The sequence below is a fragment of the Scyliorhinus canicula genome, chromosome 7, assembly GCF_902713615.1.
Source record: "Scyliorhinus canicula chromosome 7, sScyCan1.1, whole genome shotgun sequence".
NCBI classification, from domain to species: Eukaryota; Metazoa; Chordata; class Chondrichthyes; order Carcharhiniformes; family Scyliorhinidae; genus Scyliorhinus; species Scyliorhinus canicula.
In genome coordinates this window covers 102854111-102880107 of record NC_052152.1, presented here as the reverse complement: position 1 = coordinate 102880107, position 25997 = coordinate 102854111, and the positions used below count along the sequence as shown (strand labels likewise).

Here is a 25997-nt window from a genome sequence, read left to right as displayed (position 1 = left end):
GCAATAAGTTCAGGAAACCCTAAGGTCGAGAACAATGCAGGAGTGGATATGGAGGAAGAGAAAGACTTTGGCAAGTCCAAAGGGAGAAATTCAGCTGCGGCCTTAGAGGAATGTAGGAAGTGCAAGAGGGAATTTAAGAAAACAATTAGAAGATCAAAAAGGGGGCATGAAAAAGGACCTGCAAATAAGATTAGGGAGAACCCCAAGACATTCTGTTATACATTAAGAGGAAGAGGTTAACCAGGGAAAGAATGGGCAGCACGGTGGCGCAGTGAGTTAGGCCTGCAGCCTCACGGCGCTGAGGTCCCAGGCTCTGGCTCTGGGTCACTGTCTGTGTGGAGTTTGCACATTCTCCCCATGTTTGTGTGGGGTTCACCCCCACAACCCAAAGATGTGTAGGCTAGGTGGATTAGCCATGCTAAATTGCCCCTTAATTGAAAAAAATGAATTGGGTACTCTAAATTTATTTTAAAAAACAGGGAAAGAATAGGGTTCATTAGAGACCAAGGGGACAGTCTGTGGGTGAAGCCGCAGGACATTGCTAGGCTGTTAAATTAATACCTATCGGTCTTCGCTGAGAAGGAGGTCACATTGGTACAGATTCAGGAAATGGGATTGTGAGGACCTTGAGCAGTTTGACACAGGGTGTGAGGAGATATTGGAGGCTTTGACGGGCTTAAAAATAGACAAATCCCCAGGCCAAGATTAATTACATCCCAGGCTGCTGTGAAAATGAAAAAAAATGAAAATCACTTATTGTCACGAGTAGGCTTCAATGAAGTTACTGTGAAAAGCCCCTAGTCGCCACATTCCGGCGCCTGTCCGGGGAGGCTGGTACAGGAATCGAACCGTGCTGCTGGCCTGCTTGGTCTGCTTTAAAAGCCAGCGATTTAGCCCAGTGAGTTAAACCAGCCCCAATGAGCTAAACCAGCCCCAGGGAGGCGAGGCAGGAAATTGCAGGGGTTCTGAGACAAGTTGTTAATTCCTCTCTGGCCATGGTGGAAGTGTCAGAGGACTGGAGAACAACTAATATTGTTCCACTTTTCAAGAAGAGTGGTAGAGCCAAATCAGGGAATTACAGACCGGTGAGTCTCATGGTAGGGAAATTGTTGGGAGAAAATTCTGAAGGAGAGAATGAATTTCCACTTGGAAAGGCATGGATTGAATAGCGATAGTCAGCATGGCTTTGCCAACCGGAGGTCAGGTCTAACAAATCTGATAGAATTGTTTGATAAAGTGACCAAGCATGTGGATGAAGGAAGTGCTGTTGATGCAGTTTATATGGATTGTAGCAAAGCCTTTGATAAGGGCCCACATGGGAGACTGACTGAGAAGAGTGAATCACATGCAATTCAAGGAAACCAGTCGTGGTGGATCGGAAACTGGCTTAGTAATAGGACACAAAGGGTGGTGGTAGAAGGCTGCTTGAGTAAATGTAGGCCGGTGTCCAGCGGTGTACCACAGGGATCACTGCTGAGACCCTTATTGTTTGTTTTATATATATATAAATATATTTACATAAAAATGGTACAGATGAGAACGTGGAGGGAATGATTAATAAATTTGCAGATGACACCAAGATTGGTAGGGTCGTTAACAGTGAAGAAGAAAGGGCAGCACGGTGGCGTAGTGGGTTTGCCCTGCTGCCTCATGGCGCCAAGGTCCCAGGTTCGATCCCGGCTCTGGGTCACTGCCCGTGTGGAGTATGCAGGTCTCACCCCCACAACCCAAAGATGTGCAGGCTAGGTAGATTGGCCATGCTAAATTGCCCCTTAATTGGAAAAAATGAATTGGGTACTCTAAATTTATTTTAAAAAACAGTGAACAGGGTAGTAGGTTGCAGGAAGATTTAGATGGGTTGATCAGATGGGCAGGGCAGTGGCAGGTGGCATTTAACCCTGGTAAGTGTGAGCTGATGCACTTTTGAGGAAGAAACAGGACAGGGAGTATGTAATGAATGGCAGGACACTTGGAAGCTCAGAGGAACAGGTGGATCTTTTGATACTTGTTCACAGATCCATGAAGGCAGCAGAGCAGGTGAATAGGGTAGTTAAGAAGGCATGTGGGACACTTGCCTTCATCAGTTGTAACACAAAAGATAAGGAGGTTATGTTGGAGCGGTATAGAATGTTGGTTCAGCGAAGGCACTGGAGGGGTATAGAGGAGATTTACCAGAATGTTGCCTGGGATGGAGCATCTGAGCTAGAAGGAGAGACTGGCATTGTTTTCTTTAGAGCAGAGAAGGCTGAGAGGGTTATGATTGGGGTATATACGATTATGAGGGGTTTGGACAGTGTCAATAGGAAGCAGCTGTTCCCCTTGGTTAGGGGTCAATGACAAGGATATACAGCTTTAGGGGGAAGATTCCAAGGGGATTTGCAAAAAATAAATTTCACTCAGGGAGTTGTGAGAATTTGGAATGCACAGCTTGGGAATATATTGGAGGCTGGAAACCTCACAGCCTTTAAAAAGCATTTGGATGGACACTCGAAACATCATCCCATTCAGGAATATGGGACAAGTGAGTGGGATTAGCGGGCGATTAGGGGTAGTTATTGTCAGTGCAGACTCGATGGGCAGAGGGGCCTTTTCTGCGCTGTACAGCTCTATGATTCTAAAACATGGGGTGCAGATAACAGAGGGAGACTAACAGCAAATTAAACACCAACTGAAATGGCAGATTGCTTGTACTCGGCATATTGCCTTTCAACCGATTATGAATTTACATTAACTTCTCGTCAATTGGTCAAATGATTTCCAGTTTAATCTGTACTACAAGGGCATATTATTGTCTTCTTTTGTGATTAGCCTCTGTTGCATTGCCCTGTGATTCCTTCAGACAAAGCACAATTCCTTTCTTCCTGTTCCTACTATATGAATATTGGGTAGGGCAAGGACAGCTGCAGAATGAATGGGGTCTAGTATGTGTGAGTTCAGGAAGTGAACAATTAGCTGGCTGACAGAATAATCACAATTTTAATTTGCGATTGATTAAAGCTTCCAAGCCCTCCTCAGCTCCTGGGTAGAGTAGTTCATTACGTCTGAGTGCCAGGACATTCCACTGGTTCCTGTTTATTGTTTGGATGATAGCTAATCACTTCTCCACCTCCGTTAATAGCTTTAGGCTTAGAAACTTGGCTGGAGGACATCCTGAATGGAGGGAGGGGCAGGAGTACCGCAGGATGAACTCCTCCTGATCAAACCAGCCACAGACCCCACCCCTCTCATAGAGGGGCAGATACTGAAAATCTGAATCACTCGCCCCCAAAAAAGCTGGTTGTCGACTGAAAATTTCACAACTGTAAGTGATAGATTTTTGCTGGTCAAAGAGGGGAAGGGATTTGGAACCAAGCTGGACAAATGGAGTTCAGATACCGACCAGCCATGATCTAACTGAAAAGGGGAACAGCTTCAAGGATCTAAATGGCCTCCTGCTCTTCCTAGTTTTCAGTGTTAATCTTAATCCCCATCTTCTAATATATTATTAGAAATAGATCATCCAAAAATAATTGTGGTATGTGAATACCAATCTAAATGGCTGGAACAGTGTATTGAGCAGTACATCATAGAGATTCATAAATCTGATGATACTTGGGTATTTCCCACTGCACAGTTTCACTCCATTTTTCATTTAAATCAACTTCAAACTTTGTTCATTTTCAAATCAATTCCTATTTTCACTCTGGTACAAATTGTTCAGTAAGTTCCATTATCCACCTTTGACTGTTCACCATTGAGGCTATGCCCACAGCCAGGGTCGCTCTTCCTCGCACAGGTTTGAGAGGGGCTGTCTAAGTTCAAAGTGTTAATATTGCATCCCACTTGGGGTTTGGTGCTGTTCGTCTCTTGTTTCTCCTGGTCTCCTTTGGATGTAGGGGTCTGTTTACACCATTACATATTATTTTTGACATGCCGGGTGGCATATGGCGCAGTGGTTAGCACATTCTCCCCCTATCTGCGAGGGTTTCACCCCCACAACCCAAAGATGTGCAGGTTCGGTGGATTGGCCACACTAAAATTGCCCCTTAATTGGAAATAAAATAATGGGGAACTGTAAATTTAGAAAATAAATTTCTTTTTGACATGCCGGTGCTCGCACCCGCCACCTAGACCCACTCTTACTGACTGTCAGCATCTAAGTGCAGCTTTCCACAGCTCCATCTCTCTCCCAATTCTGGTATTTCTACCATCAGTGACATCTCCCCATGGCAGGGCAGGCTACAGAGGTTAAACGGCCCACTCTGGCTCCTGTGCCTCATGTTCATCTGTTGATTGCATGTTGTATTCCAATCCTGTTCAAACTTTAAAGCCAATAAACGTTTCTTCTAAAAGTAAATTTTCCTCAACATCTCTGGTTTTTCTGGATTCAATACGTGGTATTTGCACCTCCGCGCCGCAACACATTACCCAATTTAAGTGACCGTTATTCACATCTGAGCCTTGGAAGTAGGTACGAGTAGGCAGTACGACAAGGGCAACATTCGTTCACTCCACCATCCTCTATTGATGTTTCAATTTGCTTGCTCTCAGTGTAGATCAGCGGATAATACTGAGAAACCAGATTTCTGGTGGCAGCCATGGAGTGAGTGGTCGCATATTTGGCAGCTCTCGCTCATGGTGGCCTTTACACCGGTTTGTCGCAGGAATTTTGTAGGAAAAAGGTGCAGAAGTGAGAGCAGTAGTGAGTGACCCCTAGTTTATGGAGCTGCGGTCCAGAAATGCCCGGGAAAAAGCAAACCAGTAGGTGGAGGCGAGTTTGGTGCGGACAACGCACGCGGAGATGACGGATGGGCAGGGTCCGGCCCTGCCGGCTCAGTGGTCGATGGACCAGTTATTGAGTTTCCTAAGTGAGAAGTTCACCCAACAGTGGAAGGAAAGTGTGGAGGACTTGGCCCATTGGTGGACACGGTCAAGGCAGTGGTTGACCGCGTGGAGACGAGACTGGCAGCCCAGGGACAGGCAATCCAGAGGTTGGAGGAGCTGGCGGGGGAACAGGAGGAACAGTCCACCTCGCTGGCAGCAGAGATTTGGCTGATGCGTAACCAGCAGAAGCGACTGATGGAGTAAGTGGAGGACCCAGAGAACCGTTCTTGGAGGCAGAACATCCGGATTGTGGGTCTGTCGGAGGGAATTGAAGGATCAGATCTGCCAGCAACTCGCCGGGTTCTCGCCGGCGTGGTTCTAACATGGTTCCACCCAGCGGGGGCTCGGAGTGGCGGCTGCGGCTGAGTCTGCGGCCACCCTGGTGGGGGGCAGGGGGATCCTTCACTGTGGGGGGTGGCCTCCAGGTTGACCACGCTCACGATTGTGGACCATCGATCGGCAGGCGCGTGTGATCTGGATGGGATATTTTTGTGGGGGCCGGTCCGCTGTGTGGGTCCGCCATGTTGCTCAGGGCCGCCACGTGCATTCGTGGACCCGCGGCAGGAAGTGCAGGGCCCCGTATCGGCAGCTGGAGCTGCGCGGAGCACTCCGGCGCCCTGCTGGCCCTCTTCAGAAAGTGAATCACTGGGCCAAGGGGCCCGTTGACGCCGGCGTGAAACACTCTGGTGTTTACTCCGGCGTCAACACTTAGCTGCCGATTCGGAGAATCCCACCCAGGGTCTCGCTCTATGGGGACGATTTGCTCCTTTATATAACAGATCCATTGCGGGGAATTGCAAGAATTATGGGGATACTGGAAGAATTTAGTCGGTTCTCAGGGTCCAAACTAAATATGGGCACGGGTGAGGTTTTTGCGATCCAGGCAAGGGGGCAGGAGAGGAGACTGAGGGAGATGCTGTTCAAAACTCCATAAACTAAATTTGGGCAGGGTGATTGAGCAAATGAAAGGGGACTTCCGTAGGTGTGACGTCCTCCCGCTGTCATTGGTGGGGACGGTACAGACTGTGAAAATGACAGTCCTCCCGAGATTGCTGTTTGTGTTTCAGTGTCTTCCAATCTTCATCCCCAAGGCATTTTTTAGGAAGGTGAATGCGGCGATCTCGGGTTTTACATGGGCCGGGAAAGCCTCGAGGGTGAAGAAGGTCCTTCATAAACGGGGACGCGGGGAAGGGGGCTTGTCCCTTCTGAACTTTATTAATTATGACTGGACGGCTAATATATTGATGGTTAGGAAATGGGTATTGGGGAGGTGTCGGTGTGGGAGCGAGTGGAGGTGGCATCTTGCAAGGGTACAAGTCTGAAGGCTCTGTTAACGGCACCTCTGCCGTTCTTGCTGGTTCGTTACTCCACAAGCCCAGTGGCAGTGGCAGCCCTGAGTGTGTGGGGGCAATGAAATGAAAATGAAATGAAAATCGCTTATTGTCACGAGTAGGCTTCAATGAAGTTACTGTGAAAAGCCCCTAGTCGCCACATTCCGGCGCCTGTTCGGGAAGGCTGTTACGGGAATCGAACCGTGCTGCTGGCCTACCTTGGTCTGCTTACAAAGCCAGCGATTTAGCCCAGTGTGCTAAACAGCGTCAGCACATGAGACTGGAGGGGGCGTCAGTGTGGTCACCAATCTGTGATAATCACCGGTTCGCTCTGGAGGGGGGTGGGGGGGGGGGAGGTTTCTGGGGGTGGCATCGGGTAGGGAGAGAGAGATTTGGACATCTCTTCATTGAGGAGGGTTTCCCGAGCCTGGAGGAGCTAGAGGAGGGGTTTGAGTTGCCGGGTGGGAATGGGTACCGGTACCTGCAGGTACGGGATTTTGTTCGGAGGCAGGTAACAAGCTTTCCTGGTCTCCCACTAAGGGGACTACAGGACAAAGTGATGCCAAAAACAGGGGTTGGGTGGGTAGGGTCTTGGAAATATACAAGGAACTAATGGTGTGGGAAGGGGTCCCAATTGGGGAGGTGAAGTGGAAATGGGAGGAAGAACTGGGAGGAGAGTTGGAAGTCGGGCTATGGGAGAAAGCCTGAGGAGAGTCTATGCTTCCTTGTTGTGTGCCAGGCTTAGCCTGATACAGTTCAAAGTGGTCCACAGGGCTCATATGACTGTGGCCTAGATGAGCAGGTTTTTTGAGGAGGTGGAGGACAGATGTGGACGGTGTGGGGGAAGTCCTACAATCCATGTACATATGTTTTGGGCCTGTCCGAGGCTGAGGGGATTTTGGCAGGGATTCTCAGATGTCATGTAGGAGGTCCTGGAAGGGAGGGTGACTCCGAGTCCAGAGGTGGCAATGTTTGGGATGTCAGAAGATCCGGGAGCCCAGCGGGGAAGAGAGGCTGACATTTTGGCCATTGCCTCCCTGGTGGCCCGGAGATGGATTTTGCTGGGATGGAGGGACTCGGAGCCTCCAAAGTCAGGGGTGTGGGTCAATGACATGGCAGGGTTTCTTAGCCTAGAGAAAATTAAGTTCATCTTAAGGGGTTCAATACAGGGGTTCACTCAGAGGTGGCAGCCGTTCATCTACTTCTTCAAGGAGAATTGACCATCATCAGGGGGGTGATGGATGGGGGGCGGGGAAGGGGAGACATGGAAGTGATGAATAAGGGCAGAGAATTCAATGTATGGGTAGTTAGGGTTTAGGGGCGTTGGGTATGTTACTGTGCAGTTTTGCGTGTGTTGGATCTCTCTATTGTTTAAAATGTGAAAATGTTAAAATTATAAATGCCTCACTAAAATATTTTCTAAAAAAAATCGAAATGAGAAACCTGACTACTAGCTGCTTAATTTTTTTCCTCATTGCGGCACAGTGATCAGCACTGCTGTCTCACAGCACCAGGGACCCGGGTTCGTTTCCAGCCTTGGTGACTGTGGAGTTTGTACGCTCTCCCCGTGTCTACGTGGGTTTCTTCTATGTTCTCAGTTTCCTCCCTCAGTCCAAAGATATGCAGGTTTGGTAGATTGGCCATTATCAATGCGTGGGGTTCTGGCGATAGGGCAGGGGAGTGGGTTGGTGGAGATTCGGTAGGGTGTTCTTTCGAAGGGTCAGTGTAGACCCAATGGGCCGAGCGGCCTCCTTCTGCGCTATAGAAAATCTATGGATCCTACAGATGTGGGAGCCAGTTCCAGCTTTTCTATAAAGTAACTGAGCACAAAACTGAATATTAAATCTGATCTTTCTTGTCCTCAGTGGCTCTGCAGCTCATATAGATATATGAATGCCGAGATATGAATATATCTTTGTGAGACCCAGCCTGCATGCTGTTAATAATCCAAGTAATGCTGGTACAGAGCTAGGAACATGGGAACAGAAGTAAACCATCCAGCCTCTCAAGCCTGCCCTGTCAGATCTGCTGTCAGTGACTACAGTCATCAGTAATGGTTGGCTTCTTACCTTCCCTTCCTTGATTTTTGTGCCAATGATTTGCCTTCGCTGTTGGATGATTTCAATCAGTTGGTCACACTCCTCTGTTAGCTTGTCCTCTTGCCGAGTTGCATTCACCTGTTAACAGACAAGAGTGTCTCCTTTAATGCTGTCCTGACTCAGCCAAGTGCACAAAGGGTCTGTATGGATTCCATAGGATTAGAAGGACATTCCTCAGGCCCACTCACGGTGATTGGGGAATGGGAAAAGGCAGTTGCACATCCAAAAACAAAAACAAGCAAAAACATAATTTGGTCAACAGCTTGCATAAAAAGCTGAGCTAAACCCAGATAATCTGAACTCTCAAGACACAATCTGTCAGGCTTACATGCACCAACTGTCAACTATTTGCTGCTTGGCCTTGAGCTTATTATTTTAAAGCCTGTGACTTGAATTATTGCCATTTCCAATATTGTCCATAAGATTTTTAAAAAATAAATTTAGAGTACCCAATTATTTTTTTTCCAATTAAGGGGCTATTTAGCGTGGCCAATCCACCTACCCTGCACATCTTTGGGTTGTGCGGGTGAGACCCACGCAGACACAGGGAGAATGTGCAAACTCCATACGGATAGTGACCCGGGGCCGGGATCAAACCCGGGTCCTCAGTGCCGTGAGGCAGCAGTGCTAATCACTATACCACCGTGCTGCCCCAATATTATCCACAGGATAAGGGGAATCAAAGGACCCGTTGTGACCATGGACACAAGTCAAGGCACGGGTTCTCGGCTGCTTTATTGTTGCACAGGTCTGTTATACAGCCCCTCTCCCCTTAATCCAATCTTTGGCAGTCCCATGCTGTAGAATTCCCTCCCTAAACATCTCAGTATGTTATCACAGCACAGTTAACCTCCTGCCTTGGCTCAATTTTTTATTATGCTTCTTGGAAATATTGTTCAAAGTTTGAAAAGTGCAATATACCAGTTCATTGTTGTTGAATGAAGTACAAAATCACTGAACACGTTAGGCATCTTCTTCTTTTGTTGTTGGGATTCAGGAGGCAGAGATAAAGCTGAGTCTATTGCTCAATAAATGAGGTAACGGGTGCACCCCCCAGCCAATCAATCACCCATTTCCACCTTTTGAGTAGCATTCACGTGCCTGACTCCTGGTGGGCCTGCAGATGTGCTAACAAGGCCTTAGGTTTAGGTGCTTCTCTTGAACACTCGGTTCACACTCCAGGATAAAATCAGAACTTAAATATCTTATTTTAGTAAAGACCCCATGTCTGTCCGTTCATGTATGTAAAATGCATATTTTCTTCTGTATATGTAATATACCTTTTAGATAGATATAAATAATATATATATGTACATGTATGTATAATGTATATTTGAGCTTGTACACAGCTATATATATGTTTGCGTGCCCATTGATGTGTATGTGTTTACATGTGTGATTATATGTACATGTGTGTGTGCGCACGCGCGAGGCAAGCTACAGTCTCCATGACCATAGGCTGCTTTTTGAGGGGGGAGAGCTGACTGGTGATGATTTAACCTGAGGATTACCACACCTCAGGCGAGGGCCAAGGTTGAGAAGGCGAGGCCTTCATGAATAATAGTGGTTTAAACATCAGTTTACAAATATGGGGCCCAATCCTCTGGCCACGCTGTGTCAGAAAAAGCATCTCGCTGCGGTGCAACGTGTCCGGTAAAAGCAGGGAGACCCGCTCGCGGAATCTACGCAGCTCGAAACGCCTCGCAAAATTCAACGCAATCTCGCAAGATGTTGCAAGGGGGATCACCTTTTAGAAAATCTGCATATTAGAGCGAGACAGTAAACCTTACTCTAATTTGCAGATTCTCGAGGTACCCGAGGCTTTGGGATTCAATCCCATCGCCTCGGGGACCTCGGGCGAGTGCCATTTGGTATTTGTCCCCACAAACGGGGACCAGACGGAATGGCACTCGTGGGGGGATCTCCAAGGGGATTGGTGCCAGGCTGGCACTGCCAGGATGTCAGGTTGGCACCACCAAGGTACCAAACTGGCATTATCTGTGTGTGTGCGATCGGGGCGGGGTTGCCTGGTGTGGGTGTTTGGAGGTGGGAATGGGGGCCAGTGGATCTTCCCACGTTGTGTTTGGGGGAGGATGTCGAGGAATCTTTTTGGAGCCTCGGAGATCGGGACGCCGTTCGGCGAGCGGAGTTTCCCATTGTAAAAAACGGGGCTATGTGCAGCCTCGGTCGTGTGTTCTCCGGTCAGGTCCCTTATTCAAAGCAAGTCGCGTTGAATAGCCACGTGTTTCTCGGGACTGCAAGTGCCGGGAAACACGCGGCTAAATGTGCTCGCTCGGGAACTTTGTTCCCTTTTGGGAAGATCACGCCCATGATCTTACCAAGTGTTTTATTCTTGGTGTCTTTTTTAAGCTCAGTGCCATTTACTGGATAAATACTCCTTAATCTTATTAATGTCCCAGTAATGACATTTGTCAAAGACTGTTTTGAGAAATCACCGTTACCACCGAACATTCTCCTTTTACTCATTTTAGAAAAATCCCATAATGATGAGCTTGTTTTGTTGAAAACAGGAATAAAATCCTCCCTTTAAATCCTTCATCGTGTTCTCTTTAAATGCTCTATGGATCTATAAACTGCAAGAAGACTGACATTGAACCAGAAGTTCATAAAAATGCAGCTGATGAACAAAAATAGTCACCTGCAAACTGATTTCATGACCTGGAAATAAGTAAATGAAGGAGGTCTTCCTGCACGAGAGACAGAATAAAAAAATAGTTGTTGCCATTACCTGTGACCAAATGCTTCACGGTTCCCATGCCCATGCAGGCCCATTGACATGTTCCTGTGCTTCTGGAACCTGGATAGGGTTTTCCTCAGGGGCAGATTCAGGAGCAAAGAGGCAAATTTGCAAACCTCTGTGTTAAAGCAACTCTGCTCCAAGCAGTTTTCCAGCTTTCCCGGTTGCTCTGGAATCTGCTCTCTGACATAAACAGGATGGTTCTCACAGCACCAGGTTCAAAGGTTACAAAAGGTTGGCCGGCTGCGTTTTCCACCTTAAACAACCCTCCCAGTTTAAACCAGCACCACCCATTCTCCGTATGGTGAAGGGAAGGATGACATGGTTATTCAGTAAAATGATTAGCCCTCATGTTCTGGACACTTGAGATTTGATTCACAAGTTGGGAAATGCCCTGTCACAGAGATAAGTTAAGGTTCGAATGGGGCAGGGAAAGGAGTTCAGATGCACTCAGTCATTCAAACCGCACACAAACGGAAAAACATAAAGCATCTCGGCTCAGCGTAATGAACAGTTTCCACACCACTAGTGGAAATGTCCAACAATAACATACCCCACCTCTAACACATAAAGACAAATATGTCTGAACACAGTGAGATGCCAGCAACCTCCATGGGTCTGGCCCAACAATAACACACTTTAGAACAACATTGCCTTTCCTTTCTCTAATTAACAGGCATCTTGAGGAACCTGACAGTCACAAGCTTTCCTCAGGGTTAATACTGACAAGGACACTTCTGTGATGATAAGTCACCCGTAATTCCTATCAATGTCTCTAAGATGCTATTCCAAGAGAACTTTTGGGCAGGTGCTGAGCATTGATGGCAACTTATTAAAGTTGATCGCCTGTCAGGCATTGTTAATACTAATTTCTGCTGCGATACACAGTGCAATTAGGCTGGGAGTGGAGGTCAGTTAAAACGCATGTTGTAAAACATAAAAGAGCCAGTTTTCCCTCTTGACTGCCTCCATCATGCATCCATCATCATAATGACTCAAGACACAGAGGCTGAATGGGTAGCTTCAAGGGTAACATACAAACACAGATTGAAAAGAGGGCGTGTGCTCGCTTGTTCTAACTATTCTGACTCTCTCCTGTCCAGACAGCCATCGTCTACACTACGTAAACCTGACCTCTTCCAATATTTTGCTGCCTCTATACGATCTTGCACCAAGCCTCGTTCGCCCATCATTCCTGTTTATGAGGTACATTTATTCCCGGTACAGCAGCGCCTTAAACTTTTCATTCTAGTGTTCAAATCCCGTCATAGAAACATAGAATAGAATCATTAAATCTCTACAGTGCAGAATGAGGCCATTTGACCCACCAGATCTGCACCAACCCTCTGAAAGAGCACCCTACCCAGATGCACACTCCCACCCTATCCCTGCAACCCCATAATCCCACCTAACCTTTCGACACTAAGGGTCAATTTAGCATTGTCAATCCATTTAACCTGCACAACCTTGACTGTGGAAGGAAACCCATGCAGCCACAGGGAGAAAGTACAAACTACAAACAGACAGAAACCTGGGGCCAGAATTGAACCCGGGTATCTGATACTGTGAGTCAGCAGTTGTAACCACTGCGTCACCGTGCCGCCCAATGGGTCATGGGTCATCCTTCTCTACTTTGATAACCTTCATCAGCTCTACAACACGTCGAGTTGTCTGCGCTCCTCCAGCTCTGACCTTTTGTGCATCCCATCTTCTCCTCAGCGCTCCTCAGTGAGGGCATAAGTCTTCTTTCTTTGACCAAGATTTTGGTGATCTGCCCCAATATCTCCTTATATGACTCAGTATCAAATATGGTTGGTCACATTCCTGAAAGTCCTTTTATGATGTTAAAGCTGCTATATAAATGCAATGTGCTGGGGTTTTTTTTCCATTCGTGAGTAGTTAAACGCTTTCGGAGACCCACCTCAAACTGTGGACTCGTTCAAGGTTGCACGAAAACGTTTCACAAATTATTTCCCCAGACCTAAATCACAGTGGGATGCTCAACTAGACATGATCACCTCACCACCAGTAAGGGTCAGTCATAGTGCACATCTGGCCACTCTATATGGGACTGTTCCAGGAAGAAATGCTGGAACTCATCAATCCAAAAGTGTAAATATTACCACATTGGAATTCTCAGATGCACAGAGTGGGGAATTTTAAAATGATTGAAAAATCAAACGAGCGAGCAGATTGTTCGGCAACCTTCACTCACCCATGGCTGCCTTGCTGTCACAGAAAGCCAGTGTGGTCATGACAGGCAAAACAACCTCTTCCTGTGCCGTAACCATTCTATAATTCTCTGATTAATAAATAATCTCATAATGAATCAGACCAGGTGATGTTTCTGAACCAAAGTGTTACCTTCATAATGCAATATGCGGAAATCTTCTGTCTGCAAGCTGGCATTGATAAGAGTCACCTTGACATAGTTCAGTTGGATGTCATCATCTCTGCTATTGTTACCTCTAGCCTAAAACATATTAAATCCTCATTCATGTCTTTCTGACTCCAGGCTCAGCTATTCTGAGCCAGTTTTCCATAATCCATAACCCCTGAGCTCATCCAAACTCCACTGCTTCCATCCGAGCTCACAGTGAGTCATGTTGAATTGACTCAGGAGCAGGCACTGCTGGGAAAGTGGAGTGAAGTGGGCGGGGAAGTGGGAGAGAAGAGCTGGGGGCACTGCAGAGTGAGGGAGGACACAGGGGTGAGCATAGCCTGGGGGTTGGGGGGGGGTGGAGTGGTGAGGGTTCTCGATATGAGGGAGGAGGTGAGGGATGAACACATCCAGGGGCATTGTGGGGGTCAGGTGGCAGGTGAGGGGAGGAGGTGAGCCGGTGGGTGGGGGAGGTGGGTGACCCAGAGCCAAGGGAGGTGGGGTGAGGGAGGGGGGGGGGTGTGGGTGAGCCGAGTCAGGAGTGCCATTGGGGTGGGTGGGAGGGGTAGGCGTAGGGAAGTATTTTGGCGCTCCTGCTGATTTAAGGGGCTGCACTTTGGGGCAGGCGTTATGCCAGCTCGGAACAGTCCTAAATAAATCTGAGCATCGACGAAAGCAACCCCAAGTTGGGCGGCACGGTAGCACAGTGGCTTCAGAGAGTCAGCGGCGCGGGTCCGATTCCAGCTTGGGTCACTGTCTGTGCGGAGTCTGCACATTCTCCCTGTGTCTGCGCGGGTTTCCTCTGGGTGCTCCGGTTTCCTGCCACAAGTGCCGAAGGATGTGCTTGTTTGGTGAATTGAACATTCTGAATTCTCCTTCAATGTACCTGAACGGGCGCCTGAGTGTGACGACGAGGGGCTTTTCACAGTAACTTCATTGCAGTGTTAATGTTGGCCTATTTCTGGCAATAATAAAGATTATGTTTGCAAGACGAGTTCCGATGCGGCCATCAATGTTCCGTCTGCCGGAGCTGATTCTGGTGAACCGCAATATCTGGATTCATGAATCAGCTGTCTCCCCAGTGGTCGTGGTATTGTTACAGCACAGCATGCACCGCAAAATCCAGACCAAGGTCTCTGGTCAAAGACTTTTGATCAGAAAGAGACATACCTGAATGGGCTGGTTTAGCTCAGTGGGCTATACAGCTGGTTTGTAATGCAGAACAAGGCCAGCAGCGCGGGCTCAATTCCCGTACCAGCTTACCCGGAATGTGGCGACTGGGGGCTTTTCACAGTAACTTCATACTTGTGACAATAAAAGATTATTATGAAGTGGTAACTCTGTTTCTCCCTCCTCAGATGCTCCAAAATGGGCTGAATATTTCCAACATTTTCTGCTTATATTTCAGATTTCCAGCATCTGCAGTATTTTGCTTTTACCTCAAAGATCCTGCCTTCATTGGCCACTATTAGTTAACAAGAAATCCACCCATTTAATTCCTAGGGCTGAAGTTTGTTGCATTTTGTGGCTGACAAACTTCAACAATACTTTGATTGTCTTTGAATTTTGTTTCTGCAGCCTTGACATTAGTTCCATTGGGTTAGTTGGCAGAGGAGGGTAAAACAAGCACTGATTCTGTAACAATCAGCAGATCCTTTGCAAGAAGTTACTGTCTCAGATTACATTTGGACCCTGCTCTCCCTCCAAACATCTGCTTTACACATTATTTTAAAATATTTTTTTTAAACTAAGACAAGGCCTGTGCTTTTTTTTTGCATCTCAGATTAACCCTCCGCTCTGCCTGGCCAGTCGAAGAGAGAATCTTAAAGGCACCACCACTATCTGCCTGAAGCTAAAGTGGCCACTCAACTCATCACTGTGTTTGGTCTGTGTTTGAGGTGATTGGAAGGAGTCAGGCTTCATATTTCAAACAAATGGTAGCAGAATTTATTTTATTCATGGTGTCACCCTCAGATAATGGAGTGTGACATCAAGCTGCACAGTAGGATTTTGTTTGAATGAGTATTGGAGCTGATAGCTTCTGCCTGGGGATCTTGTACACTCTGCATTCCAAAGGAAGGCTGCCATTAATTTAAATATGCTGGGGAATATTTTTGATACATTGTCCTGTTTAAAGTGTGTAGAGTTATGTAAAAAATTCTATGTTGCTCAAAGCAATGGTATGTGTCAGTGAAATGTTCCTGCCCCTCATTTGACATGGTCTCCTCCAAGGTTCCTGCTTCTGCTCTCATATTCCTTTGGCAATAGTTTCTGCCCTTCTGTTTTCCCTCAGGTTGTCACCCCCTCCTCTCCTGTTCTGGGTAACAGGAGGGAGCGAGGTGAAGTTGCTACTGGGAGGAAACCAGAAATTGCAACAGAGCAAACAGTGTATTGAAACAGCGATCAACTCTACCTTGTTAGTGGGGAGAGAGCAGCCGAGAAGATTCACCACTCGGGCGGCATTGTGTTGGCATCACATGTCCAATATGTAGACATACTCTGAGGTCCAGAGGGTACTTTTCCTCTGTTCCTACCTCTGGCTCAGGGGCTCTGCTCTGTTATTGCATTCAACAAGTCTCCTTGCCTCTCACCAAAAGTAAGCCCACTTTTAATCCAAGGTGTCTTTGGCCACCTGGGCTGAGTGCTACCACCTCACTGGGTTCCTTGGCTGCAGGCTCATGGCTCCTGAGTTAGGCCTCCCTGGTGAGTCCTGAATGTCAGTCTACTCCTCCAATGCTACCACAGATTGAACTCTGCTCTGCTCCTAGTACTTGAATCAAACTCTCTCCAACTTCACAATCCTCTGCTCGGCTCTGTTACTGCTGGCAACATGCTGCATTTTGCTTGTTTATTGGCTCCCGAATGAGATTCCATTTCAATTTTACCTCACCATTTCTACCTTCAGGCAGGATTGTGTTCTCGCTCACCTCAGCCAAATCCTATGTTACTCCCGGGTCACCCTTAAAGCCAGGAACAAACAAAAGGCTCCTTTCCTCGGGGACTAACTGCCTCCTGCAACAAGCTACTAACTTCATAGCTTATTTCACCAGGACTGCTCTCTTCCAACTCCAATAATGCCCATCTCTGTTCCCATACTATAGAATATCCCATAATATTGTCACTGATTAGATTTTCCCAATCCCTCCTTACTGTCTCTCCCATTCTTCACCCTCTAGAAACTCCAACTTATTCAAAAGGTCAGCTGTCCCAATTTCCATTCTACATTAGGTCCCATGCACCAATCAGTCACCCCTCTACTCATTGACCTACACTGGCTTCTTGTCCCGTAACACATTACATTTCAAGTTACTATCCTCATCTTCAAATCTGGGGCGAAATTCTCCCCTATCCGGTGGGGCGGGGGGTCCCGGCGTAGCGGAGTGGCGCCAACCACTCCGGCGTCGGGCCTCCCCAAAGGTGCGGAATTCTCTGCCCCTTTAGGGGCTAGGCCCGTGCCGGAGTGGCTCCCGCTCCGCCGATGGCGGCAAAACAGGCGCCAACGGCCTTTGGCGCTACGCCGTCCGGCATTGCGGCTTACCGAAAGGCCTTCGCCGGTCCGCGCATGCGCCGGAGCATCAGCGGCCGCTGACGTCACCACCGGTGCATGCGCGGTGGAGGGGGTCTCTTCCGCCTCCACCATGGTGGAGGCCGAGGCGGCGGCGGAAGAAAAAAAGTGCCCCCATGGCACTGGCCCACCCGCCGATCACCCCGCACCCCCCCCCCCCCCCCCCCCAGGACCCCGGGGGCCTGCTCATGCCGCAAATCCCGCTGGCACAGAGATGGTTTAAACCACGTCGGCGGGATTGGCCTGTCTGCGGTGGGACTTCGGCCCATCCGGCCCCTGGCGATTCCCTGACCCTGCGGGGGGTCGAAGAATTCCGCCCATCATGTCGTCTTTGCAATTTTCGTACATCCTTTCTCACACCCTCCATTTCTCTGAACATAGGCTAATGTTTAACCCCCTCCACACCCCATTTAAAGTTCCTCACATTGCCACCTATAAAAATCTCCTCATCACCCGACATATTGAATAAACCATGAGGGTCTTCTCCCCTCACTCTCAGATCGTAGTCCAGCATCCATCTCATGATCTTACATTTTTCTGCCCCTTCATTGAAGTTCCTTGAGATGTCATCCAAGCTATAAAAAAGCACTGTGGATGTGATGCAGAGAAGTTTATTGTGTTTTATATTTTAAATTCCTCCATGGCCTTGCCTCCCTTCCTCCTTTTCTCTCTATCTCCCTACGATTCTGAAAAGCCCTGCATTCCCCAAGATCTGCAAACTTGCAACTTACCAGCAGTGTCATTGCTCCACCATTGGCAGCTGTGCTTTCAGCCAGCTAGGCCCCACACGCTCAAATTCCCTCCCCTTAAAAACCTCTCTCTGTCTTTGAGACTCTCTCTAAAGCCGAGCTGACGTCAGCCCTCGTTACAGGGTCCATTTTGGTTGGCCACCGGTTTTATCTGATTATGGTCCTGTGAAGCACCTCAGTATTACATTAAGTACCAGCCCACACCTGGTCAGCCAAATATTCCACCTCCTATATATGTTGGAGGAGAGGCTCTGGAATATGCTGAGCGCTTCCCATATCTTGGCAGCAACTTCTCTCGAAAGGCTACCACTGATGAGGAGATCTGACATTGGATCAGTGGGGCCACTTTAAACCACTACAATCAACGTCATCACATCTTTGACAACAAAGATCTCCTCAAGTAAACAAAAGTCTTCATCCTTGAACCTTCTGCGAGGGGTCGAATTGAAAGCACTGGGAGATCCCCCGGAAGGAGGGGCCAGATAATCTTGCCCTTAGTGTACAGAGTATTTGCCATCTTATTGCTCTTCTACTGCAGTGAGATCTGGACTGTGTATCAGCGACACATAAGGGCACCTAAGAAATTCCATCAGCAATACCTCCACTGCATCCTCCAGGTCCAATGGGAGGACGATCAAACAAGTGTTACTTTTCATCTTGAGGCTAGCATTAAGTCAAAACTCTGAGATAATCAATTTGGGTGGACTGGACATTGTGCCCTGCTGACTACAAACCATCTCTACCACAGCTCGTGATCTCTCATCTCACAGCATTCCGAGGACGACAGAAAAATGCTTCAGAGTCATTCTGCAGCTTTCCTTGAAGCAGAGTGGCATTGGCCTTAATGCTGATGGGGCGTTTGCTACCAATTGTTCAGAATGGCAACAAGCAGTCCAGCAACCTGCATCCCACTTTGAGTCCCAATGTCTTAATGATGAGGCAGAGCAGCCACACAGATGGAAAGAAAGTGGAGTTGGTCCAGCACTCTTGGTCCCACTATCTTGTGGAACATCCTGCTCCATGTGCCCAAGGATCTGTGAGTCAAGAAACAGCCTGTTCAGCCACATGAAGATTCATGGCAGAAACTCAGGACCCAAAGCAGGTGTCACCCTCGAATCAAGGACAGCTGACAGTGCTACCCATAGAATACATACAGTACAGAAAGAGGCCATTCAGCCCATTGAGTCTGCACCAACCCTTCAAAAGAGCGCCCTACCCAGGCCCAAGCCCCCCTCCCCACCTGCGCTATCCCCATAACCCCACCTAACCTGCACATTTTTGGACATTAAGGGCAATTTAGCATGGCCAATCCAACTAAACTGCAAATCTCTGCACTGTGCAAGGAAATCAGAGCACCCGAAGGAAACACACGCATACATGGGGAGAATGTGCAAACTCCACACAGACAGCCACCTAAGGTCAGAGTTGAACCCAGGTCCCTGGCGCTGTGAGGCAGCAATGCTAACAACTGTGCCACCATGCCGCCGCATGACATCATGTCACATGGCATTCAATCACATGACTACTACAAATTGTTGTGGGCCAGGGTCTAGAAAACACCAAAGTATATTATGAAGTTCACCTGACCTAGAACTGTTTATTGATTTTGTTTACGATGAGCACAAGAGCCTGCCTTTCAGGTGTTATTCAACAGTGGTCTTAGGCGCTTTTAATCAGGAAACAAGCTTTATTCTATGAATTTAGGTAACATTTGTATAAACAAACACAGTAAGCATTTTTATCAACTACAAACATAAAGACCCCACACAGCTACAGTAATCTATGTATTACCCTTAATTAATTCCCCCTTTAACTGTTCCAATTCAATAAGAAAATCCAAATTAAACCAGAAACTCCTTTTCAAAGGTGTGGCCTAGCACACGGCATTCTTACTGTCTTTGAGACTTGTTATTGATACTCAGTTTCCCTTTTCAAACAGCAGGTTTAAATTCCTTCTGGAAAGCAATTATCTCTTTTAAGTTATCAAGTAGTCTGAAAACAGCTTTTAAAATGAAGACAGAGAAACACTTCTTTGAACCAGTTCAAAACCAGCTCCAAACTCAAAGCAAAAGTAAAATCTCAGAGCCACAGCCCAGCTCCACCCACACAATGACATCACTGAAGCCATGTGATAAGACAAAAACATATCTGAAAGAGGCACTCCCATGACACCTCCCCCCACAAAATAAATAAACCATCAAACTTCAAAGATGGTTTCATTTTTCACCTTTTCACTTGCCCATTAATAACAATTGATAATAAACATATGTATGTTTTAAACAAAAACAAAACAGGCAAACATTGATAATAATACAGTCCATTTTGGTTCTTCTTCCACCATCGAACCTGCTTCCCTTCATCACATTTGTGACAAAGCATCGACTATCACATTTTCTCGGCCTGCCACATGTATAATTTTTAAATGAAGTGGCTGTAATAATAAATTCCAGCAAAATAGTCTGCCATTCTTATTTCTGAATCGCTCCAGAAACGTCAATGGATTATGATCAGTACATATAATTGCTTCCGATGAATTGATGGTAACATAAATGTTAATATGTTGCAAAGCCAGCACCAAGCTCCAAGTCTCCTTTTCAATTGTTGAATACTTCCTCTGGTGGTCATTTAATGTCTTGGAAAAATATCAAATAGGCCGCTCTATCCCTTCGCCGTCATTTTTAAAAATAATTTAGAGTGCCCAATTCATTTTTTTCAATTAAGGGGTAATTTAGCGTGTCCAATCCACCTACCTTACACATTTTTGGGTTGTGCGGGTGAAACCCTCGCAAACACGGGGAGAATGTGCAAACTCCACACCGACAGTGACCCAGAGCCGGGATCGAACCTGGGACTTCGGCGTCGTGAGGCAGCTGTGCTAATCACTGCGCCAATCACTGCGCCACTGTGCTGCCCCACCTTCGTCATCTTCTTGCAAGAGCACAGCGCCGATGCCCACATCACTCACATAGACAGCCACGTTGAATGGTTTTGTGTAATTTGCGGTGGCCAACACAGGAGCAGTCGTTAACACAGACCTCAGACCGTCAATTGCCTGTTGACACTCCGCTGTCCACAGAAATTTGCTACGCTTCTTCGGTAAGTCTGTCAGTGGAGCAACCACGCTGCTAAAATTCGGCCCAAATTTCCAGTAAAAAATACTCATGCCAAGAAACCGCATTACTTCCCTTTCGTGTTGAGGGTATTGGAAACTCCCCAATAACTTTCGTTTTCACATCCTGCGGGACTATTTGTCCATGTCCAATTGTATGGCCAAGGAATGTGACTTGGGCTTTTCCAAACTCATTTTGGCTAGGTTTACCACCAAGTCCGCCTCCTGAAGTCAATCGAATAACTCCATCGGATGCTTCAAATGTTCTTTCCATGTCTGACTAAAAATCACCAGATTGTCTATGTATACCGCACACTTGGGTAATCCTGAAATGACTTTGTTAGTTAACCGTTGAAATGTGGCTGAGACGTTTTTCATGCCAAATGGCCTAACTTTGAATTGGCATATACCATCTGGAGTCACGGAAGCAGAAGCTAAGTAAATCCAGTTTGGAGATAAAAGCAGATTGTCCCACATTCTCAATGCAGTCTTCCAAACGTGGGATAGGATAAGAGTCCATTCTTGTAACTGCTTTACCTTTCTATAGTCCACACATAATCTTTGGGTACCATCCGGTTCGGTATCATCACTATGGGTGAGCTCCATTGGCAACAACCCACTTCAATTATGCCATTTTTAAGCATACTTGCAAATTCTTTTTGTGCCAACTTTAAAGGGTTAAGTCTATATGGATGTTGTTTAATTGGAACAGCATTTCCCACATCTACATCAAGTATAGCCATTTTAGTACTTCCCAACTTATCTCCGCAAACTTGCCCACGTGATATCAATAACTCTTTCAGATCAGTTCCTTTTTCCTATGGAAGGTAACTCAACAATTTATCCCAATTTTTAAGAATATCCTCGTTATTCAATTTAATTTGAGGAACATCAAATTCAGAGTCATCTGGATTTGGTTCTTCACTTTGAGTTCCAATTACTAAAACCTCCTCCTTTTTCTCTCCTTCCCTTTCAAAGTACCTTTTAAGCATATTCACATGACACACTCAATGAGTTTTCCTTCTATCTGGTATTCTTACCAAATAATTCACCTCACTCAAATTTCCTTTCAATTTGATAAGTTCCACAAAACCTTGGGCGAGATTCTCCCATATGGGGAGAAATCGTAAGGCTGGCATCAAATCCGGGCGGGTTTGACGCCAGCCCCCCCCTTCCCGACCGGGAACCGATTCTGGTCCCCGGTCGGGGCTAGCAGCCCGACGCCGTAAGCTCCGGCATCACGGGCTTAACGAATTTCGTTAAGCCCGCTTGCCCGAGTTAGCGCCGGCTGACGCGTCATATGACGTCAGCCGCGCATGCGCGGATTGGAAGACTCCAACCCGCGCATGCGCGGATGACGGCCGTAGTACTGCCGTGCCAATCGGTGCCATGGTTATAAAATGCGAGTGTTTACGGCCGTTTTTACGAACGGCCAGACCAGGTGTGTTTGCCGTTCGTAAAAACAGCCGTAAAGGGCTGGGAACTCGGCCCATCTATCAGCTGTGAATCGCTGCCGGCCGTAAAAAAACGGCGGCAGCGATTCGTGTCGGGAGTTGGGCGTGGAGGGGGGAGAATAGCGGGAGGGCGTCGGAACAGCGTGGCCGTAAAATTTTACGAGCCACGCTATTCTCCGCACCGTTGGGAGTGCGGAGAATCTCACCCCTTGTTTTTAAAGGTTCACCTACCACTGGTAACAATACTAAAACTTTATCTCCACTGGCAAAACTACGAACTTTGGATGTTGTGTCTGCTACCTGCTTCATCACATTCTGTGCAACTTTTAAATGTTGTCTAGTCAATTCACCTGTTCTATTTAATCATTCCCTAAAATTTGACACGTAATCCAATAATGTAATTGCAGACTGCTTACTCACCAATTTCCCCTTAATCAATTTAAGTGGTCCTCTTACCTCGTGACCAAAAAATATTTCAAAAGGACTGAATTTGGGTACATCCCTAATTGCAAGCAGTACAAATGGAATTTCTTTATCCCTATCCTCTGGATAATCTTGACAATAAGCCCTCAACATTGTCTTTAATGTATGATGCCACCGTTCTAAAGCTCCGTTCGATTCTGGATGGTATTTCTCTGGGTAGTCCATATCTAGAAAAACATTTAAGTAACTCCTCCACAACCCTTTTAGCTGTAATACTGCTTACTGGAATGGCCTCTGGAAACCTAGTAGACATATCCATTATAGTCAAAAGATATTGATTCCCACTTTTCGTTTTAGGAAGCTATCCTACACAATCAATTAAGACCCTTGTAAAAGGATCCTCAAATGCTGGAGTGGATATTAAGGGCGCTGGTTTTATCAGCACTTGAGGTTTCCCTATCACTTAACATGTGTGACATGATCAACAAAATTTAACTGCATCTTTATGTAGTCCAGGTCAATAAAAATGTTTTTGTAGTTTAGCTTGAATTTTCCTTACTTGTAAATGACCTCCTGCTGGCACCTCATGTGCTACTCACAACACCTCCTTTCTATACCCTACCGGCAATACCACTTGATGAACTTTGTCCACTTTTCATCCCCCTGCATATGTAAAGGTTTCCATTTTCTTATTAAAACATCATTTTTAAGGTAATAACATTCTGGTATACACTCAAGATTCCTCTTCCATGTATGCTTTCTGATACAACCGCTTTATTTCTATATCTTTCTGTTGTAACCCTGCCAACTTTCCTGAACTAAAAATATGAGCCTCATCCTCCACCTGCTCTTGTTCTTTTCCAACCATCTGATCAAAAATCGTTTCTGACAATTTAATCTCAACTTTATCTTCATTGTTTGATTTCTCCTCTTGTGTTAACCTGTGACTTGTTACTACACAATCCGGAAAAATCCCAGGATGTTCGTCCTTCAACAATTCAGTTGTTTGATTTTCCACTGGCTTATCAACCACAGTGGGCATCAATCCAATCTGCGATCCAGGTATATAATTCCCCAAAATAAACTGTATTCCTGGACAAGATAGTTTCTCTATTACATACATAGATAGATAGAAGATAGGAGCAGGAAGAGGCCTTTTGGCCGTTCGAGCCTGCTCCGCCATTCATCACGCTCATGGCTGATCATCCAACTCAATAGCTAATCCTGCTTTCTCCCCATAGCCTTTGATCCAATTCTCCTACTACCAATTCACCACTCTTCAATGGATTTTCAACCTTACCTTATATAATGGAACACTACTCTTCTCACCCCGAATTCCACATATTACCACCTTTTCTGGCAATATTCCTCCCAAACTACATAATTCCTCATCTCTTACCATCAAAGATTTATTAGCTCCAGTATCTCTTAAAATTGTGACTTCTTTACCTGCTCCTCCTGGTACACGTGAGTAAACTTTACCCACACAAGTTAATTCTTTAAAGAGATCTGGCACCTTCTCATCAATCACCTCTTGATCAGGCTGTACATTCTTTTGCACCCTCTTCGCTTCAATTGGGCTTTCCTTTACCACTTTAACACAACCTACTGGCTTATCCTGTTTTACCACATCAGCCTTCCCAGTGCTTTTCTACAACCCCCAACACTGTGACTTTACATGGCCTAGTTTATTACAGTAAAAACATCAGAAACTTTTCATTTCTCTTCCACCCTCCTGGATTTCATTTTTTAATCTGAGGTACACTCCCCTTATTATCCCCCATCAGATCCCCTTTATCTTAACCACCTCAGCATTGCTCCGTTCCCCAGTTTCTATCCCTCACAGGCTGAAACTGATGTCGGAAACCAAGCTTTGATTTATGAACTAATTCATAATCATCTGCCATTTCTGCTGCTAATCTCGCAGTTTTAACCCTCTGTTCTTCGACATGAGTTCTCACTATATTAGAGTTTAATTTTTAAACTCCTCCAAAATTATCATTTCTCTACGAGCTTCACACATTTGGTCTATTTTCAAAGCCCTTTTCCACTATCAAAATTACTCTGGTTGATCCTTTCAAACTCTATGTATGTTTGACCAGGTTCTTTCCATAAATTTCTAAACCTTTGTCTGTAGGCTTCAGGCACTAGTTCATATGCACCTAAGATGGATATTTTCACCTCCTCATACGTACTCTGATAGTGATGCAAACACTTCGCTAGTTGTACCTACCAACTTTGTTTGAATCAGTCACAGCCCAGCTCCACCCACACAATGACATCACTGAAGCCATGTGATAAGTCAAAAACATTTCTTAAAGGGTCACCCCCATGACAAAATGTCACAACATTTACATTATAAAGGTTCATCCCTCCCCTTTCCCCAAAGTTGAGTATTTTTATTTGTGATTTAATGACATGCGCTGTTGTACAACAGGTTCCAAGAACTGGAAGATCACCAATAGCAGATGAAGAGGGGATACCTACCTCCCAATCATATCAGAGACCCCCATGCCAATTACAGAGTCTGCTCCAAAAGCCAAGATTCCCCGATTGGCGAGACCAATACTTCCCACAGATGAAGAAACCTGTGAGTCCTGACTCTGCAGCCTCCTCCATGTGCTCTCAGCTCTGTGGGCAACGCCACCAAATTGGGGGAAGTTGTATCGGCAGCTGGCGATGTCTGAACACAAAGCTTGGAGTGGCGGGGAGGGAGGAGAGACCTTGGTGCAAATTTAAAATTGGTGAATCTGCTGGAAGCAGCCTATTGGAGAGGGAGCCCCCACCCTTGACCAAAAACAAGTTCCAAGACATCCCCGAAAGGTTGGGAATCCTACACTCTGGATGGGATTTTCCACCTCTACCAGCAGCGGGCATCGTCGTGGGCAGGACTGGAAAATGTTCGCAAATCACCCGTGACGATGCCTGCTGATGGTGGGGGACCAGAAAATTCCGACCTCTGTAGCAATGCAAAGCATTGGTTTAATAGATTTTAAAACTCTTTGTTATTACTCTTATTACATTGCGAGTTCAACACAATCTCAGATAATTCCATTTTGATGAGGCAGGAGGATTTGGTCTTGTGCTTTGGGATGGAGTAATTCAGAACAGGCTGCGACTGAGGGCTAGTGTCTAGAACCTCACTTCTGGACCCATGTGGCAGTTCAACAAAACAGTGATCTAACAATGGCACCAGATTGGAGCAGTTATACAATCTCAGAGGATGGATGGGCCCGCTATCATTTCAGGGAGAAAACAGCAACATC

At 46.4% G+C, this 25997-nt stretch overlaps 1 protein-coding gene across 5 annotated transcripts in view; it reads right to left on the bottom strand.

Annotated features, from left to right (window-relative positions):
- The window catches only part of mid1 (midline 1), a 223485-nt gene that overhangs the window by 43405 nt on the left and 154083 nt on the right, over positions 1-25997 (bottom strand). For all 5 annotated transcript variants that reach the window (XM_038802566.1, XM_038802568.1, XM_038802567.1 and 2 more), the window contains one exon: positions 8264-8371. In XM_038802566.1, coding sequence (XP_038658494.1) covers positions 8264-8371 — 108 coding nt within the window. The remainder of the gene's footprint in view (positions 1-8263; positions 8372-25997) is intronic.